Raw genomic sequence first — 19,413 nt, forward strand, 5'->3', positions numbered from 1 at the left:
GTGTCGCACAGCAGTGACGGGTGTGTCTGTGAGGGTCAGATTGAAACCAGAGTGGTCTTTAGGGCATTTTGTCCCACATCTGTTCATTCCTATCAGGTCTTCCTCTGCCCGAATAATGATCATACAAACCATCGGAACAAGTGAAATCAGCACGAGCAGTGTTTGATATCTAAAAATTGACTGTAGGTTCAGGATGCAGTGAAGCGCAGTTCCTCCAGTGTCCACTAGAGGGCCAGCTTACAGCAGAGTACAAAGAAGGGTTTAGAGCTCACTCAGTTTAATTACGCTAAGGGTTAATGTTTTGCATAATTAGGGTGTGACTCTGCACACTTTCTTTAGCTTCACCTCGTTTATATGAAACAATATATGTGAAATAACCAGGACTGTGATGCTGTCACCATGACGACGGTCAGAGCCTCTCACACAGATTCAAAACAGGCCTTCATACAGTTATAGACAGTCTGAGTGTTTAGCATAACAGGGTGTAGAGTCTGATCCCTGACCATTAAATTAACAGTCAAATCAACCATGGTGCCAGATTTGGCCCTCAGGGCTGCCCCTAGTGGCAGCTCCAGTGATTTATTAATATGACCATTCCTCATTCGATTCCTCAGAAGCCACAGGCAGCCGCCTGGCAGTCATCAGTTTATCTTTTAACACAACCCGTTTTCTTTTTTGACCGAATAAAGTTGTTACCTCCAGATGACAAAGCTCGACATGAATCATCACAAACTAGTGTCGTCATCAAAAGATGGAACAATGAACCGGTGTCTCTTGTCATAAAGGAGAACAGAACTGCCGGGTCAGCTGCTCTCGGCTTTTGTTCATTCCACATTTTCTGAACGCCTCATTGACCACAGAATCACTCTGTGTGTGTGTGTGTGTGATGAGGACAAACACACACACAGATGACAGCTTGTACCGCGCCACATGGACTGATGAATGAAAAACTGACGCAGAGGGTCTGCTGGTGATGTCACTTTGTTTATTAAGTAATCATGATTCTTTCAGTTTAATCTAAATAATAATGTCTGTGATGTAATATTTATGTTGGTGGGATTGAAAGGTTGATTTGACACGAGGTCAGTGAGGCGGTGATGTGCAGTCTGATCACTTCTACATGAATATGCAGACCTGCCCCCCCCCCCCCATTATTTTTAAACTGTAAAGAGGAAGAAACTCAACTGGACTGATGATTTTATATGGATGATAATAATGCTCTTATGATCTGACTCTGCATTAATAAAAATACAACCTGTAGCAGTAATACGTTTTCAGAAACAGGTCTGTTCTTCTTCTAAACAACACAACAGTAGAAGTCATCGCCGTGTTTTGTAGTGAAAGTATTGACACATACAAAACCAAAAGGCTGTGCAGCCTTATCAGTGCAGCTAATCAGAAAACACTTGGATATGGAGCATAAAGATGGAGCTCACATGATAACAAGTCTGTCTGAATGATGGATGCACCAAGACGAGAAGAAAGGTGGATGAAGTGATGCCTCCATCGTGGCTAGTCCCTGTCATACCAGCCTGTGGAGGTGGTGGTTTGAGCTGGTCAGCGCTCCTGATCGAGCAGGTTGTGTTTTTTCCAAGATGGCAGCAGACTTGGACTTTCACACACCGCAGGGTCGACTGAGCGTCTGTCTGGTGTTTTTTTTTTTTTCTGTAGTTCCTCTGTGTGCCACTGGAGGGAGCTCCAGGCTACAATACAACATGTCATCTCTAAAGTCCAACTGAAAGTGCATGTCTGACTTGTGGTGGTGATGTAATTATGCTGCCGATCAATGAGTAACACAGTGTAGGGAAAAAAAACCCAGTGTGTGACTGATCAATGAGTGACACACTGATCAGCTGATGTTTCTGGCCTGAAGCAGGAAGTTTCACTTTGAGCAGGAACGCGTCGCTTCAGTCTTCAGTCAGACTGCAGAGCCATGGGCCTGCCGGGGTTCAGGTGTCTGCTGCTGCTGCTGCTCTGCTGGAACCTGCTCCAGGCTCAGGAACAAGAACAAGGTACGCTGCTGCTGGAGTCCGACTCCACCTTCACTCTGTGAGGCCACTTCTACTGATTTTATGTTTCATATTTCCTCCTTAAAAGGAGGAAGTGACGGTGCAAAATTCACAGATTTCAAGAACAGCCAGCCGTCAAACAGCCACAGAGTGTTTCCTCATAACAAAGACGTCCTGTTGACAGTTTATGTGACTTTGTTAATGAAACCAGAACAGAAGGCTCGTGTGTGTGAAGTTATGTCTCTTGTTTAAAGAACAAACCCATATTTAAAATGAACCGCTTCAGGTCTGTTTTTCACTTCTCATTCGGGACAAACAGGAAGTGTTGGGTTAACCACGAGTTGTAGAACGGGTTGACAGAATGGCCACTGTGCCACTAAACAGCTGTTTTTTCTTCTTCTGTGTATGTTTTCTGCATAAATATGACCCAGAACATCAGAAATAAAATCAATAAAACGATCACTCCTGATGTTCTGGGTCGTTGCTATGGCTTCTCTGACAGTGGATTGTTGCTTCGGTCCACAGGGGGTCTGCGTTTTGTTGCCCTGGGTGATTGGGGTGGGATTCCCGTCCCTCCATTCTACACTCTTCATGAGGAAGCTGTGGCTGCAGAGCTGGACAGGCTGGTCCGCAGTGACGGGGTGGACTTCGTCCTCAGCCTGGGAGATCACTTCTACTTCAGTGGTGTGAAGAATGTGGAAGACCCCCGCTTCAAGGTCAGAGTCCCGGCAGTTCAGTTCCTTATAAACCTAGCCTACAACATCCCATATGAAACTCTGTAGGATCTTTAACAACCAGCACATCCCCATGACAACACTGAGACAGACACAGGTCCACCTGAAGGACAAAACTCTGACCTGTACGTTGGAGAAACTAAACAACCACTCCACAGAAGAATAGCTCGGCACAGGAGAGCCACCTCCACAGGACAAGACTCAGCTGTTCAACTCCACCTCAAAGACAAAGGACACTCCTTTGAGGACAACAATGTCCACATCCCAGACAGAGAGGACAGATGGTTTGAAAGAGGAGTCAAGGAAGCATCTCGCTAGAAAAACCTTCCCTTCACAGAGGTGGACTCAGACATCATGAAGAAACCTCCACAAGTCCAGAAGCCTTGTTAACAGTAGTGATGACAAGGAATAAGACAGATTTCCAAAGAATAAACAAACAAACAAAGATACGATAAAGACAATAAGATAAAATATTATCTCATTTCATCTCATGCATGTTTCATTGTCTCTCCACAGCAAACATTTGAAAAGGTCTTCTCTCAGCCGTCTCTGATGGACACCCCATGGTACCTGATCGCTGGAAACCACGATCACAAGGGCAACATCTCAGCTCAGATCGCTTACTCCGAGCTGTCAAAGCGCTGGTAGATGTCCAACATGTCTATTCCCACCCACACTTTTATTCTTTTTATTCTTTTTTTCCTTCACTGTGTTTTGTGTCTGCAGGAATTATCCCGCTCTCTATTACGACCTGCACTTTACTGTCCCACACACTAACGTGTCGCTCAGCATCCTGATGCTTGACACGGTGTTGCTATGCAGGAACACTTACGACCAAATCCAGCCATCAGGACCGGAGCACCCGGGGGCAGCAGATCGTCAGTGGAAGTGGATCAACAGTAAACTGTCCAGCACCAAGTGAGAGAACACTGGTCAGACCGATCATTTTACCGCATGTAAAGGTCAATTTGTGCGAGCCTGTGCTGTGTTGTGTGTCTGTCCTCAGGTCCGACTATGTGGTGGTGGTAGGTCACTACCCTGTGTGGTCCATCAGTCACCATGGACCCACATCCTGTCTGGTCAAAAACCTGAGGCCCTTACTGAAGAAATACAGAGTCACTGCATACCTGAGCGGCCACGATCACAACCTGCAGGTGTGTACTACACACACACAGACACACACACAGACACACACACCCAAACCCTCTCTCCTCCTCCAACAGTTCATCAGAGAGGATGATGGGAGCTCATATGTAGTCAGTGGGAGTGGGACCTTCAGTGACCAGTCCACCAGTCACAGGGACAGTGTCCCTGTGTCCTGGCAGCTCTACTCCAGCCCTGTCAATCACACGGTGGGAGGCGTGGCTTACTTCCAGGTTACTGAGCGTCAGATGACGGTGCGCTTCCTGCAGACCGACGGGAAGAGCGTTTACCGAGCGGAGCTGCTGCCACGATCAGCCTGAGGCTTCACATCAGACACCGTACGTCCTGTTAGAGGCCATGTTTTCACATTTAAAGTCTTTTTATACTGAATGTAAAGATAATTAATATATATACATCTGATTATTAAAGTGGGATTTTGTGTGATAGAATGTTTGTTTAACATTTAACACACACACACACTGTTTTATCTACCGGTGCTTCAAAATGGCAAAAAACCATGGTACCACCACCACCATGCCCAATTCACAGATAGGATTAAGCTAATGCTGGTCTAGGATGTTACGTTGACATGTAGCACCTAGCTTAGCACTGCTGCACACCGTGTCCCCCCTTTCATGGAAACCGTATTCCCTGAAGGCCTCTTTCAGCAGGAGAGCGCTCTGAAATGGACACAACAACCAGTTCAAGGTGTTGACTTGGCCTCCGAATCTCAATCTAATTCAGCATATGTGGGATGTGCTGGACAAACCCGTCTGACCTGTGGAGGCCACACCTCCCAGCTCACAGGATTTTAAGCATCTATCTAGTATCATCATCTAGTAGCAAATCCCAGAGACTTTTGCTGCCTTTGTTTAATATTGTGTGCACGGTCCACGGGCCGCATTGAAGACGCAAGCGGTCTGGGTGTGGCCCGCGGGCCGTACTTTGCCCAGGTCTGATCTAGAGCAACCACAGCACCACAGCAAAACATCCATGGAGCAGGGTCTCCACAGTGTTAGGCGATGCTCGTCAATCAGGGGTTGTTGTGTAAAATATTTATTACCTCTTCACCACAAAAAATAATCTGTAGTACAAAACTGTTAAAAAATATCATTCTAAACAAAATACATTAATTTTAATTATAACAATAAATTAAGAGTCTGATACAAAAATAATACATTGATTTCCCATAAAACATTTCTTTCACCAGAATCCCATCACCCTCACACAGTCAGTTCAAGTCAGGACAGTCGGTAGTGTTTGTTGCTGTCAGGTTCCACTCACCAGTAAAACAACACCTTCAGTATACAGCAGAGCGCTAACAGTGTTTCCTAAAGCCTAAACATATGTCTCACATATTAACGGCCAGTTTCACAGAAACTAGAAGACGGATTAATTCCAGTGTTTGACAGAGGAATGCTGAACTGATCTGCTCCAGTTCACATGTACCACTAGTGTGTGTGTGCGATCAAACAGGCTCTACACGGCCTGCAGGGGAACTGCTTCCCGTCCTCCCTTCAGAGCCTTTTTCCTGCGCTTGCAGCAGAAGACTGTGACACCGATGATGCCGCCGACCACCAGCAGTATGAGGATGATGACGACGGCGATCACACGGATGGAATACACTGCGAGAGAGCAGACGGGTCACATTAAAGCGCCTTTCAAACACAACAGCAACACAAATTCTAAATGCATGTAGCTATACTTGTTTTGTACGTGTAAACATACATGGTAATCAATCACTCTGACTCAGACTGGGCAAAACAAACTCCAATCACAGCTCAGAAAAAGCACCAGTGCTGATGAATGGCAGCGGTGTTGATGCTAAGACGTCTGGTTTGAGCCAGAATTCTATCTTGAATGTCCAGTTTTTGATTGACAGGCATATAGTGGTGTATCATCTGCATAGCAGTGGAAAACTCAATGTTATGTTTGTGTTTTGTGTCTTGCTTTCAGTGACTTCCTGTTCACAAAAGAGACGCATCATAAAAACGATGCCTGGCTGTGGATCATAGCTCAGATCCATTTATTCATTAGTTTAATGCCAAACAACAACTCATTTTAAACTTAAATCTCACTTTGAAGATTTCTTTTTGGGCTACAGAACACACTTCACTACAGTTAATCTGACTGCTTCCACAGGAGGGCGCTGTTGGATTACAGATTCTCTGATCTCTGCACATACGGCTCCATTTGAGACACTACAGCTTATATTGTAGTTCATCATAGTTCAGACTTGTCAAGTGCGAAACCTCCTATCTGAAAAATGTTCTAAGTACACATCAGTATACCCAAGATATAATACACTATTTTTTTACAGAGACCATCAAGGTATTTGTTCTTTAGGAAAATAGGAAAATCCTGCAGATAGGGGAAGGAGATTCCACAGAGTGCCCAGGTGTTCTGAGGGTCAAAGGTTCAGCGGGAGGGTCGGAGCAGCTCACCTTTAAAGATGGACTGGTCGTCTTCGTCGGAGCACTGGGTCTGGCTCATCTCTCCCAGCTGCTTGTCGGTGCTGCGGCTGGGGATAAAGGCCTGGACGTTAAAGCAGTAACTCTCGCCTCGGTCCAGGTCGGTCAGCTCGATCTCGTTGCTCTTAGAGGTGAGCACTTTCTGCAGACCACACCACAGTTAGGTCACAGAGCTCCTGCTGTGAACGTACGACTGCAACGTGTGGTGTTACTCACTCTGCCCGTGCTCTTATTCCTCCGATAGGTGACTTTGTACATCAGCTGGTCGGTGAAGATGTCCCTGATGGTCAGCTGGCGGCCATCTTTGAACAGGGCGGTGAGGGGGTCGCTCACATACAGGGTGGTCTTCTTTTTGTCTTCGCTGACCTTCAGCTTGAACTCGGGTCGGCCTATATCAGCTGTGAAGGAGAGAGAGAGAGGGTGAGGGCGAGTTACACCTACAGGAGGAGAAGAGTTGCTCCACAAACACGATCCATCGGCTCCTTGTTGACTTTAAGGCTGTAAAATGTAACATCTTACTGTTAAAATGTGGCAGCAAACATGGCCTTTGACAGTAAAAATGAGCAGATATGATCAGCTGACAGCAGCCACCCAATCACACTCAGTTGTTTCTGACAGAGAGATAGACACTGCCTCACCATGTCGCATCTCATCTCTGATAAAAACACATTAATAAAAGCTTTCCTGCAGCTTTCACATGTCTACAGTAAAAAAACAATCTGCTCTGAGCAGAAGAGCTGCTGGGTGTGTTCATGAAGACATGCACACAGAGATGCCAGGTGCAGAGACTGAACCAGCTGCGGAGCTGGTTTGTCTGCATTATCAATCAATCAATCTCCCTGTGAAGGGATACATGCTGCTCACTGGTGCTGGACGATGAGAAGAGAGGACAAGCCGGCACCCACAATTTACTAATAAGTGTGAGTCGTGGATGGCGTACACACAAGCACAGACAATGAACACATTAAGACTCACTCACACATGTTTATGTTAGATCAGAGCAGATTACCGAGCCCTTCCTGTTTACTTCATGTGAACCACTCAGTGGGAGAAGCCACATGCAGCTGAGCTCAGTTTTCAGAGTGTCTGTGTGCGTGAAGCTGCTGGAGGAGCTTACTGTCTGTGTAAGGGCAGAAGCGTGGGGAGGTGGTGTGTGGGTACTCGGTGAGGTCGGAGGTGCTGCCCAGCGGGGGCTCGGACAGGACGTCGGCCGTGTAGACGGCGTTTAGCTCGGTCAGACCGGCGGTCAGATCACACATCGTCTTTGAGGTCTGGATGCAGTGATGGTTCCTCTGTGTGTCCCTCCCAACCCTGCAAACACAATCACACCCGTCAGAATACAGGGACCCAATCCTGCTGGGTACATGTCTGCATGGTACTCACACAGAGAACTCCACTGTGTACGAGTAGTCGGAGGAGGGTTTGGGCTCCCAGCTCAGAACGGTTTTAAAGTTAGTGGATTTCCAGGTGACATTTTGTGCTCTGGGATACGAGCCTGCAGACAGAGAACGGGTAAGAGGTCTTTCTTTGAGTCATCTGTCAGGATGTCATTGTTAACACACCGGACATAGGAGGCCCTCCTGAAAACTGTGTGAATTCCTGCAGACTGTTTACTGTAAATCACTGCTTCCTGTGCTGCTAGAAGGCCTCTACAGAATTCAGGACTCAAAAACATTAACTGGTTTCCATTTTTCTGATCTTTTGGGTCATATTACTGGAGAAAATCCATAAATAATTAACAAATTTAAAGCAACATTATGTTTTCAGTAATGTTCTTCAGACAATTTATGTTCAACAAATAAGACTTTACAGTGCAGAGGACCTCCTCATAAAGGCACGTTAATTAGTGTAGGAACACAAACTTCTTGATTGTGCTAGGAAGTGGAGCACTGAACTATTTAACACCATCACCTCAAGAGGAAAAAGGAGAAAAATATCTTTAACAAAACACTGTAGCTCAGATTTATCCCTGTGTCGATAATTAACAAATAATCCTCCGCAGCGCGTCAGCTTCACAGCGCATGGCAGAAATAATCCAGCAGGTTCCACGGACATGAAGAAACAATAATCCACTTTGTGAGGTGCGGGGACTCACCTGAGGCGCGGAGCGCGCAGAGGGAGAAGACCAGCAGAGCCGCGGGGAGTCTCAGCGGCACCATGGCGCCTTTGGGTCCTCTCAGGTACTCAGATAATCCGGCTCTCTCTGTGGGCTCACACAGCAGGCTCCGTGCTGTGAGTCGGTTCTGGCTTCAGTCTGAATTCATTCCTCTGGTTATAGCGGCGTAACAACGGGAGGTTTGTCCATATAAGGAGCATCCGGCCGTGTCGTCACCGCGCAGGGACCAGCTCCAGTATAGGCTGCGTGCCGGTCCGGCTGAGGTCACGGAGCGGATACGGAGCGCCGTCCCCCTGATGGCTGCAGCCATTCCGCCTTTAACGTTTGTGTCATCCTTACAATTTAATTATTTCACTTGAAGAAGAGCTTGAAGAGCAACAAGAATCATAATGAAACTACTAAACTTATGTTTATTTTATTTTTCAGACGCCACATATGTCAAATGTGCATTTTTGCTATTTTTAATAATACACCTGAATGCACAGTTTTAATATGACTTTACATTTTCTAGATTTTATCCTGTAAATTGATCTTAATTTTATTTTAAGTATCCATAACCTGACTTTTGTTTTTTTTTAAATACCACGTGCTGGTGTTATGTTGGTTTTGTTGAGTGTGTGTTTTTAACTAAATAAAATATTCACACTTAACTTTCGAATAATTGAACATTTTGATGGAACATTGGTGATTTTATTTTTTCTTATTTATTTCCTGCCAAAATGCACAATATAAGTGATAATAATATTTTTAAAAACCTGATCGTAACAGTTTTGGTCATGGATATTAACATATCCATCCATTTTCGAACCGCTTACCCGGGGCCGGGTGGTAGGGGGAAGCAGTCTAAGCAGAGACACCCAAACTTCCCCCTTACAGGAGCTCTACCAGGAAAATCTGAAGCATTCCCAGGCCAGCCGAGAGACATAGTCTTTCCACCGTGGTCTGGGTCTTCCCTGGGGTCACCTGGGGACGTGCCCGGAACCTATCAATAATTAAAAAATGTTTTTTAAATAAACATGTTTATAGCTTAAAGTTTGAATTAATCAGGGACAATGAAGTTTAGCTTGTCTAAGCAACAATCAGTGTAATGATTTTTAATTTGTGTAAGGGGTTAAAGTCAGCTTTAAAGCACATATATAGCACTGAATGCTGGGAATGACACATTTGGGTGATATAGGAAAACTGAAATTTTCCCCACAAATCACCCCAAAGTACTCAGAACACAGTCAGACATGTGAAATTAGCGCAACAAGTTCACTTTGAATCCGTTCCCCTTCTCGTGGCCTAGCGTTCTGCCCGGTCCTGTGTAGTATTGGTCGGTGTCGTCATGGTTCGAAGAATGTGTGACATGCTCTTCAGTGCAGAACAGTGGAGAGAAGGACTCCTCTGACAGCATCACTATGGATCTCAGTGAGTGTGAGTCAGGACGGCTACTCAGCACACTGCAGCTCTATTTATAGCCTCAGATGTTTGGATGAAGCTATGCTACTTTTCCAGACACACGCAAATACCACAGAAGAAGACTTGTGTTCTGAGGTTCCACTGACTGAAATGAACCAAAAGCTCCAACGTCAGTCGGAGTGGAAACAGTCTGTTTCCTATTATCACAGTTTAGTGTGGCAGGAATTATGTTATATTTTTAACAATAAACCATAAACCTTATTGGACTATGATCCTGAAGCTAAGCTAGCGCGCTTTGTTTACATGATTTAGTTGGTGCTGCAGTCCTCCTGGGTCCTGTTGTGCCTTAATATGGAGCTGGCTGGGAATGTATATCTGGCATCCTCCCAGTCCTGGTCCCCTGTCCCTATTATCTCACCCCTCCTCACTCCGTCCTCACCCCGTCCTCCCGGGCTCCAACATGGTATGTGGCTTTGAATACTAAGTAACTCTCTGATGGGAAGGACTCAATGCGGTCTCATGCAAGAGTCTGTCGGTTCTTTGAAGTGAATAAAAGCATGGTGAGGGCGCACACACAGACACACACACACACTTTGAATACTGTCTTCTTGCAGTATTAGCCCTGTAGCCTGTTTTTCTTTCATCAGCTACCAAACCGAACCACAAGCACAGCAGTGTTTTCAGCCCCTGTAGGTTCACACAAAGTGGATTAAGAAACCAGTATTAAGCTCATTCAGAGGGGGAGTTCCAGGTTTGTGTCCTACAGTCGCCTCACAACAAAACGAGGGTGTACGTGCGTGTAAACCCACTTCCCTTTGCCAGGTGACAAACAGGTCTGTCAGATGTGTGTGTTTTATGTGACTCAAACAGAAGAGGAGCAGATATTTCCAAACTGCGAGTTAGTTTGGTGCACAAAGTCAACATTGAAATATTTGTTCACACACCTTAAGCACCACACTAAAGCACGAAGACTGAGAGTGGTTAGTCATATGTTTCTGTTGAGCAATGTGTCGATGATACAATATTAGAAGATATACAGAGCAGAGAGCACGATGAGGAGCAGCGGCTCCATTCACAACCCTTCAGGTTGGTTGTACGTTAAATTCTAACAACTCAAATCTAAATGTTGTGGATTTGATCAGCTGATATCACAGATATATTGATGCAGAATGCTGGAAGAGCTGAGCCTTTCCTGTTAAACAGGGCTTTTCCTGACCACTGTTGCTTTAGCTCCTTTCATAATCAATACACTGCGCTGTATGTTTCTGAAACTTCCATGTTAACTGCGTTTGATCGACTGTCGGCCTGTGTGCGCTCCAGCCGTTGCTGTAACACTGGAAATTTCTCTGCTGTGGGACTAACAAAGATCATGAAATGAAAGTATTTTTAGGAAGTGGAAGTTGGGGGCAATGGAAAATAAAGTTTGTGCTTCTTATGTAAAATTATGATTCGTTAATATTTTCACAGTGAGTTCTCTATGAGTCCACTAGTGGCCCATCTCCACATTAATCCTGGGTGAAAATGACTCGTTCTGGCTGAGTAAATAATAATCAGGGTCGGAAACACAAGTGCACGTATATGAACAAAAAATATTGATCTAAATGCTTGGTACACTTAGAATAATGCTCTTTACTGGCTGAGGGTTGGTACAGACACAATCAGCGAGGCGATCAGGCAGAGGAGTCCAACAATAACAGGCTACAGTCCGGCTACACGAGAACAAGGTTCAGAACACTTAACACTCTGGAACAAGCACACAAAGAGGGGAGGATGATTAAACAGGTCCGACAGGATAACAACAATAAAGCTTAGTGCTGCCCACAAATATTATTTCATCGTCATTTCTCTGTGATCCAATATCATGATTCACTGAAAAGGTTACTGCTCTTGTTGTTCTCAGTTCACAGATGTTTCTAATAGTTTCATCTCTATGTTGTTTAACATTCGAAGGAAAAGGAAATTTCCTTCTTAATTCTTAAGGGGAAACGTCTTTAAGACAAAAGCCTGAGAGATTGGCCCTCTTCCTGTTTTGCTGGCTTGTCAGTTATGGTATATTGACAAAGAGCCTGAGCCTGTATCCTCTGCATAAGAGCATGATGTATGAGCGTTTAATACACATACTAATATGTAGCCTGATAAGTTAAGGAATCAGTCAGAGACAGAATAAAGTCTCCGTGGACACATGTGGACATGCAGCCAATCAGAAACAAAGCATGTGATGTAAGCAGAGGGAACAAAGTGACACCACGGCAAGCTTGTAAACTATTCAATGGTTATAATTTCATATATTTCTGCATAAATATGAACAAAAACCTCCACAGACTGAGCTCACAGACAGACACTTTCCTTCCTAGACCTCCCTGCTATCATTCAGAAGTCATTGTCCCATCAATGATGGCAGCAACAGGTCCACACCATGTGTCAGAAGAACAAAAGTACTTGTTTTACTTGTCATGTAGTTCTTTGTCATGGTCTAAAGATAAAACGCTGACTGTTTGTTTGTAATGACAAACAGGCAACATACAGTAAGTTCTCTCAGCAATGTGAAGGTTCTGCTGATGCATGCAGCATTAGATGGAGCATACTTTAAACTTCTGAGATTCACTGGTGTTCATCTGTTTGAGCTGTGAAGTGAAGTGAAGCGGCCACAAAGTGACTGCAGTCAGCCGGCTTATCGGCCATGCTCTGATGACTGATAAGCAGCTAAACACTGGGCTCACATTCCAGTGAAGGGAACATAGCTTGGCAGCAAATTATGAGGCCATGCTAATAAACTTTGAGCTCACAGTAAGTCATGCAACCAAGATTTTCAAAGTCAGCTGCAGAGACTGGAACCTGCCTGACAGACGGCAAGGCCAACACAAACACTGCACAGTGAACACCAGAGACAACACAGGGAGCGGCTCCACACACAAACGCCAAACTACATCACAGCCTAGAACTGCTGAGGTGTTAGATTCCCTGCAGTGACATAATGAATGAAGAGCTCCCACTGTCACCAGCAGAGAGGTCACCAATAAGAGGAACTGTGTGGGAGGCCTGCTGTACACTCGGACGTCTCCCACACGGGAATTAATGAATGTTTCCAGGTTAGCGTAGCCCCGTGACGACACACACTGTCTATAGATTACAGCAGTGTAGAATTTAAAGCTGCATTAATGCCGGTGTTGTCAGTGTGGTTATTCCTTGAGACACTTTCAGTTTTATTTTGTAGGTTTCACTTCCTTCGAGTGTCTGCTTCACTTCCAGTCTTTGTTTCCTTCCATTGTTATCAGCTCCCTCTCATTACCGTTACCTGTCCTCTCCTTGTGCTCAGAGTATTTTTAGTGCAGCCTTTCCTTGGTCAGGTCATCTGAGAAAGAGAAAGAGCAGCGAGACAAGCAAGCAGCAAGTTCATGTGAGGAAACCCAGCAACATGTCAGAACTGAAGCTGCTCTGTACTGAGGACTCAAACTCCTCCAAGCTGCTGTTATTGACTCACAAACCTTTAGTCAGAAACTGAACTTCAGTAAGAGGCAGTTTTGTTTTCACCACATCATCAATCATGTGTTTTAGTAATTAATCGATGTGGTGAAATCAGGATGTTACTGTAGTAATGTTTTAGTCAAAGGTCCTTTTAGGTTTGGCATAATTTCCTCTTTTTCCACTGCGCCTATTCCTGCTAAATCCTAAATTACTGCTGCTGCTATTCATCATGCAGGCTGCACACCAGGTACAGTACAGCAGCATTATCCAGTGCCAGTAATGCCAGAGGTTAATGCAGCCCTTCCTGTAATACTATGTGCTCAAACTAACCACTGTGGAGACCGCTCTGCCCTCCTTGTCTGTCAGTTTAATGAGCCAGAGAAGAGAAAAGCTATTTACAAACAAACGAGACATTCTTACAGAGTGACTATGTTATGTATGGAGATTATGTATGGAGGTTGGAGCAGAGTTTGCTCTTCTGGTTAGTTCCAGCCCACACAAAAAACAATATCAGAGGTTAATGGGATGGTCTTCTGCACAACAGCAGCTTGACATCATGACTCATGTAGAACATGGTGTAAACTGAGCAGTGAATTTCCACACTCAGTGACTGGAGTGGTGCACGGCGCCTCAGCTTGCCCAGGAATTTGTTAAAAGAGATGTTTGGTGCGTTGGTATGCAGGTTGTATTTGGGAGGAAATATTCACCTGTTAGGACATGACAGAGTTGACTGCAGGGCCACCTGCAGACTCTGCTTCCTGAGAGATAACGGCTTGGCGGTGAGGCATTCACTGTATGTACGGGAATAAAGAGTCGAAGGCGGTGAGGACACGGTGTACTTTTAAACCTGGAGGATGATGGGGATGAAAGGGCATGCTGGTCTGAGCTGAGATCACATCAGCTGATAAGTAATACGTTTGTTTCAATAGCAAACAGTTCAAGGTTAAACCCAAGGAACCAACCAGAGAGAACAAGCACAGCTGAAGGTTTCTCTCCACAATCCTTCAAAGTTAAGAGGATGAAACTGTTGAAAAAATGGGACTGGTACCAACTACTATCTGATTCCTCAGCCTGGATGCTACGCAGGAGTACGGGAAAGGAAGCTAGACTGATAGTTAAGCCTCTGATTCAGAAGGAACAATGGGGGTTCTGTCCAGGCTGTAGTGGACCAGCTACTTTCTCACAGATAATCAAGAGGTCCTGTGAGTTTGCCCAACTGGTCTACATGTGGACATGTAAAAAAGATATTGATCAGAGCATCAAAAGTACGGGGTGTCTGGGTTGATTTGCGGGGTATACAGTCCCTGTAAGTTTGGGCTGTGAGTGGCTGTTAAGGTGGTTGTTGGACGTCTTCAGGGTTGCACCTTGTCTTCAGTGCAGTTTGTAGTTTTCATGGACATGATTTGGACATGTAGCATGTAGAAGCATGTGATCATCTTCCACAGTCTCCTCCCAGTCTGCGGCCATGGTCCCCTGATAGACCAAGCCCTGCTTACTAAGATAAGATGACTGATTAATGTGACTAGCACCACTGTCAGGGTAGGGGATGACTTTTGATCACAAGGTTTCGATTAGCAGGATACCTTTGCCTAAACTGGTCACTGGGAGTCATCAGGGAGCGGAGTATACCGGGAACATTCGCCAAAACATGGAAAAGGAAACTGGCTTTGCAGCCCACAGATGGTGAATCACTGATGGTCTGTGGTATTACTGCAATTCATGAATATGTGCACAAAGCACTGTATGCTCCGACTGAATGAATGTATGTAGACTTTGACCTGACTGTAAATGACTCACAGCTTCTTAGTGAGTAGGTGAAGCTTACTCCCTTTAACGCTCACAGAAGCTGGAATCATTTTCCAGACGTGAGCTGTGACTGCCCGCATGCAGCAGCACAATCAAGGAACACATCAAAGTCTGGAAGAGAACGCAAACACACTGTGACGGCTGAGGCCTCAGATATAGACAGATATCACCTGTAACAAAGTAATGCAGTAGGTGCGCCGTGTTTGTTTAGCGTGTCTGTGACGCTGTTATCTTTATTGGACTTTACATTGGGAACAATGTAAGAGTCTATAAAACCACTGCTTGGCCTGGTTGTGAACTAAGGGATGTGACTAAGAAAGAGATGTGAGTGGGAGCACTGACAGTCAAAAATAGAAGAAAATGCTCTGTCACAAGGTCAGAGTTGCTAAATTGTTGTGGTCAAACGAATTCTGAATAATCACACTATTAATCCACCACTCAAGCATGTTCAAGTTTCATTTGTGCATGAAGGGCAAACCAATGTTTTCACACCTAAAACACACATATATGCAGCAGCATAGCTGCAAAGGATGAATATAACACCTGAAGGACTCCAGCTGCCTCTTTCTTTTTTGATGCTGAAATAATAACGCCATGATAGTAATCCTATATACATTTATATAGACATCCAACAGCCGCATACTGTTTTAGAGGAAACAGAGGTGACACTCGCCACTAGGTCAGAGCCGCCAGCCTCAGTCCCATGGTCATTATGTGTTGTTTATTTTGGAGGATGTGTTGCATTTATCAGTTTCTGAAAATCTGAAGAACAAAACCATTAAAATCACTCTAAATTCTCTAGATAATTAAGGTCGAGCCTTCCCTGGAACTTGTTGAGAGCTGGGAGTCCCCTGCAGAGGTCTGCCTCTGCTCTGAACTTTTATCTCCAGCATGATTTTGTGTTGTGCAGCAATCACGACACTCTGCTTGTAGCTAACTAACAAGTTTCTACGTCTGTTTGCAATAAATTGTATTACAGAACCTTTTACCTGCTATGACTGTGCAATAATGTTTGAGTTTACATCTATAACGTGACAAGAGTTGGTCTCTCAGAGTAAGGTCACGTTGTGTTTTCCTGTCTTCCTCTGAGCTCGGAGTGGACCATGATGGGAATATAAGGCCTGTAAAGACATCTGTTTATCAGCTGTGCAAATAAACTTGACTTCTGCTTAGACTGCCTCTTTTTAGGAGGATTGTCTGAGAGTTCCTCCTGTTTATAAACCCTCTGCTCTGTGAAACTCTACATATCTGTAAAAACTGCAGTCTGGAGCTCCAGATGGGAAACAGTTCATGTGAGTGAGACGGGGTCTGTTTCATAAGCAGTCGTGGTTCCTTTACGTGCCCAGACGCTGACATACAGTAGCTAACGGATGGTTTTCAACTTCCTGAAAATGATGCAGTAAGATGGAAATCCTTACAGTTAACCAGAAGAAGTTGGTTTGTGGTGACGTAAGGACGGAACGAACGATGACACATTTCTCTGTAAACGTAGCTGATACAAAGATCTATTTAAAATGCACATACATGAACTCTAAAAGCCATTTTTGCCCGCTTGAATACAGATCATTCATAGATATCTGTGCCCCCATGGGAAAAAAAACAGCTGCAGTTGGATCAATGTTGATCTGAGGCATTATAATAGCAGTTCAAAGGACTTACTATATTTAGCTACAGCAATGGTTTGGTATGTTAATAAGACTTCAGCAGGATCTTTGGTTCCTGCTGGTATTTTTGTTTGATCCATACTGCAGACATATGATGCAGTAAGTGATGAGCAGCCTTTTCAATCTATGGAGGAATCAAAACATGGGAACTGTTTTCATCCGTCTGCCTCGACCCAGGCATCTGGGATAACAGAGATGTTGTTCAGCTTAAAATAAAGTGTTTGTTATCTTCTAATTGCTCCAGAACTGCAGCTGAGAGAGCTCTATTAATAGCAGGGTCCAGATATCCAGCAGTCCAAACAGATGCACAAGAATGTTATGAATGTCTAGTACAGCTGTGACAGGCCGAGCCATCATGCAAACGCTGTGCTCCACCTTTCAAGACCTAGGGTTATCATTTACAATTTATATAGTTCCACCAGTGTTTGCAAGAACACGCACAAACCATGACACTACTCCCACTTTAGATCAGCAGGAAACGACTCCCACCTATAATAGTCTGTGTGAAATTTCATGTCTACTGCTGCTCCTAAACCAGACCTGACACATATGATCAGATCTCACCTTCACAGTAGTGTCTAAAGCTCAATAATCACAAAGTTTCTGAATGTTTTAAATTGATGCTGTAAATTCAGATAACTTGTATGTCCATGTGTTTGCTGTTCAAACTGAAGTAAATAACAGCATACAGATCTTTGATTGTTTAAGATAACCTCATCGGGGACTGTTGGCCTTTTGCGTTATCAATTCTGGCCCTCCCTAAAAAAGGTTTGGACACCGCTGCTCTCGAACCTCTCCGACTGTGGATTTGTGGAATCCAAACTGTTTAGAGATGCTTTTGTGACCTTTTCCAGCCTGATCAACAACTCCTTTTTCTGACATCCTCAGAAGCCTCATTTGTTTTTGCCATGATACACTTCCACAAACACATTGTGAAGATCAGACTCTGACAGCGTAACGCAGCCAGACATCATCGTTGGATCTCTGTCAGGACAAGAAGGCCAGCTGGTGATTGATCATCCATTTATGTCCTGCACATGTTACAGTGTGTTATCACATTGATTGAAGCACTCTTGAAATTTTTAGCTCATTAATCTCAAAGCAGAGGCTTCCAAATCTGCCAGAAACAAATTGGAATAATTAGAGAATAATAGAAACGGGCCATAACTAAATAGTGAAACAACAGAAGAATGTTTGGATTCAGAGCATCTGACTGACAGCAGATTTTATTTCCAAACAGCCATTCCCAGCTGAAAATGAGACAAACTGCTCCCACATGCATTTCGTTTTTTCTTGTCATTTTCTGTCAGAATTATTGTTTATCTGTGTGCAACCGTCTAAGGCACACACACACACACACGTTAGCATTTCTCAACGACAATTTACTCTTATGTAAGTACAATTTAGGAGTGTGTTTTGATTATTTTCCACTTTTTCCTGTGGGAACATTTCATCCACCCCCACCCACTCAACAAAACACTGCTGACCTCCTCTGTTTGTTGTCCATTAGTGGTCAGTACCTTGTCATCCACAGACTTTCTTAAATGTTTGCAAATAGTCTCTGCGCCGTCTCAGCAGGGTTTCACAGCAGCACCTCCTCCCTGAGAACGCTGCACATAATACTTCCTGTAATTTGGCATAGTTGTCATAGCGGGATCTGTTGTTCCAGATGTTTGATTGCTTAATGAGAGCTGTGTGACAGCAGAGTGGAATCTGAAGCTTATTTGTTCTGTAACTGATGGAGAGAAACTAGATGCAAAAAAAATGGTCCAGATTTTTATACTATCATCATTTTCATGCGTTTGAGTCCTGAGAATATTCAGTCAGGGCCAAAACTACTGGAACTATACTGGAATCCAGTCTCTGTCCTGTTTCTCAGCTTCAATGCTGTCTACATTGTTTGTTTTTAAAGCCACTGCATTATATTATGATAAGAACTTTATTAGTCCCTGAGGAAACACTCCTGCCAGAGGTTACACATTAAAATACACGCGTATAAATATATAATTTCTTCCATTTCTCCCAGCACATCCAGCAGTATGGCCTGTCGACTTTATCGTGGCTGTGTGAAGTGCAGCACTTTGTGCCAAATCAACATCATGACATGAAGTGTTTGAAGTCAGTGGACTGTGCTCCTCCCTCCATCACCGTGCTGCCACCTCCTTTCATGGCCATGTAAATACAAAGAGTGATGACACATGGGAGGGATGGCGCCATCTTCCAGGCATGCACAGTAAATGTCAGATTTGTCAGATTTTAACTTGATCCCAGCAGTGATGTAGATGGATTGCCCTACCGGTCACATGTCCTGAATGATTAAGAAATAAAGTCTCATTCAACACGTAGCTGGTCAGAAAGTGTAATGTACAGGGGCTGAAGCTCACCCAGTACTAAACACAGCCGGAGTGTATCACACATGCAGTCGCTTTTCTTCTCTCCGCATGTTTGTTAACACACTTTATACATGATGACAGAAAATTCACAGTGTAGTTACTTAAAAAAACTTCGCTTGCTAACTCAATTTCTGTCCACACTGAGGTCATGATCGAAGACTTGTCTTTGTTGAGCCAGACTGAAAAAAATGAGATAAAGCTGTGTAACTGG

At 44.3% G+C, this 19,413-nt stretch overlaps 2 protein-coding genes across 2 annotated transcripts; one reads left to right on the top strand and one right to left on the bottom strand.

Annotated features, from left to right (window-relative positions):
* Nucleotides 1–1,740: 1,740 nt before the first annotated feature.
* On the top strand, nucleotides 1,741–4,318 carry LOC114452947 (tartrate-resistant acid phosphatase type 5-like). Its single transcript, XM_028432491.1, has 6 exons — nucleotides 1,741–2,012; nucleotides 2,535–2,725; nucleotides 3,260–3,387; nucleotides 3,470–3,661; nucleotides 3,750–3,897; nucleotides 3,967–4,318. Exons 1-6 carry the CDS (start codon nucleotides 1,934–1,936, stop codon nucleotides 4,204–4,206), a joined length of 978 nt encoding a protein of 325 aa, XP_028288292.1. The 5' UTR covers nucleotides 1,741–1,933; the 3' UTR covers nucleotides 4,207–4,318.
* A 678-nt stretch (nucleotides 4,319–4,996) lies between these two features.
* f3a (coagulation factor III, tissue factor a) lies at nucleotides 4,997–8,643 on the bottom strand. The gene is made up of 6 exons (XM_028432492.1): nucleotides 8,453–8,643; nucleotides 7,741–7,852; nucleotides 7,475–7,668; nucleotides 6,574–6,755; nucleotides 6,331–6,499; nucleotides 4,997–5,511 (listed from the first exon to the last, which is right to left on the bottom strand). Exons 1-6 carry the CDS (start codon nucleotides 8,514–8,516, stop codon nucleotides 5,366–5,368), a joined length of 867 nt encoding a protein of 288 aa, XP_028288293.1. The 5' UTR covers nucleotides 8,517–8,643; the 3' UTR covers nucleotides 4,997–5,365.
* Nucleotides 8,644–19,413: the final 10,770 nt, after the last annotated feature.

Source organism: Parambassis ranga, chromosome 20 (genome assembly GCF_900634625.1).
Source record: "Parambassis ranga chromosome 20, fParRan2.1, whole genome shotgun sequence".
Classification (NCBI taxonomy): Eukaryota; Metazoa; Chordata; class Actinopteri; family Ambassidae; genus Parambassis; species Parambassis ranga.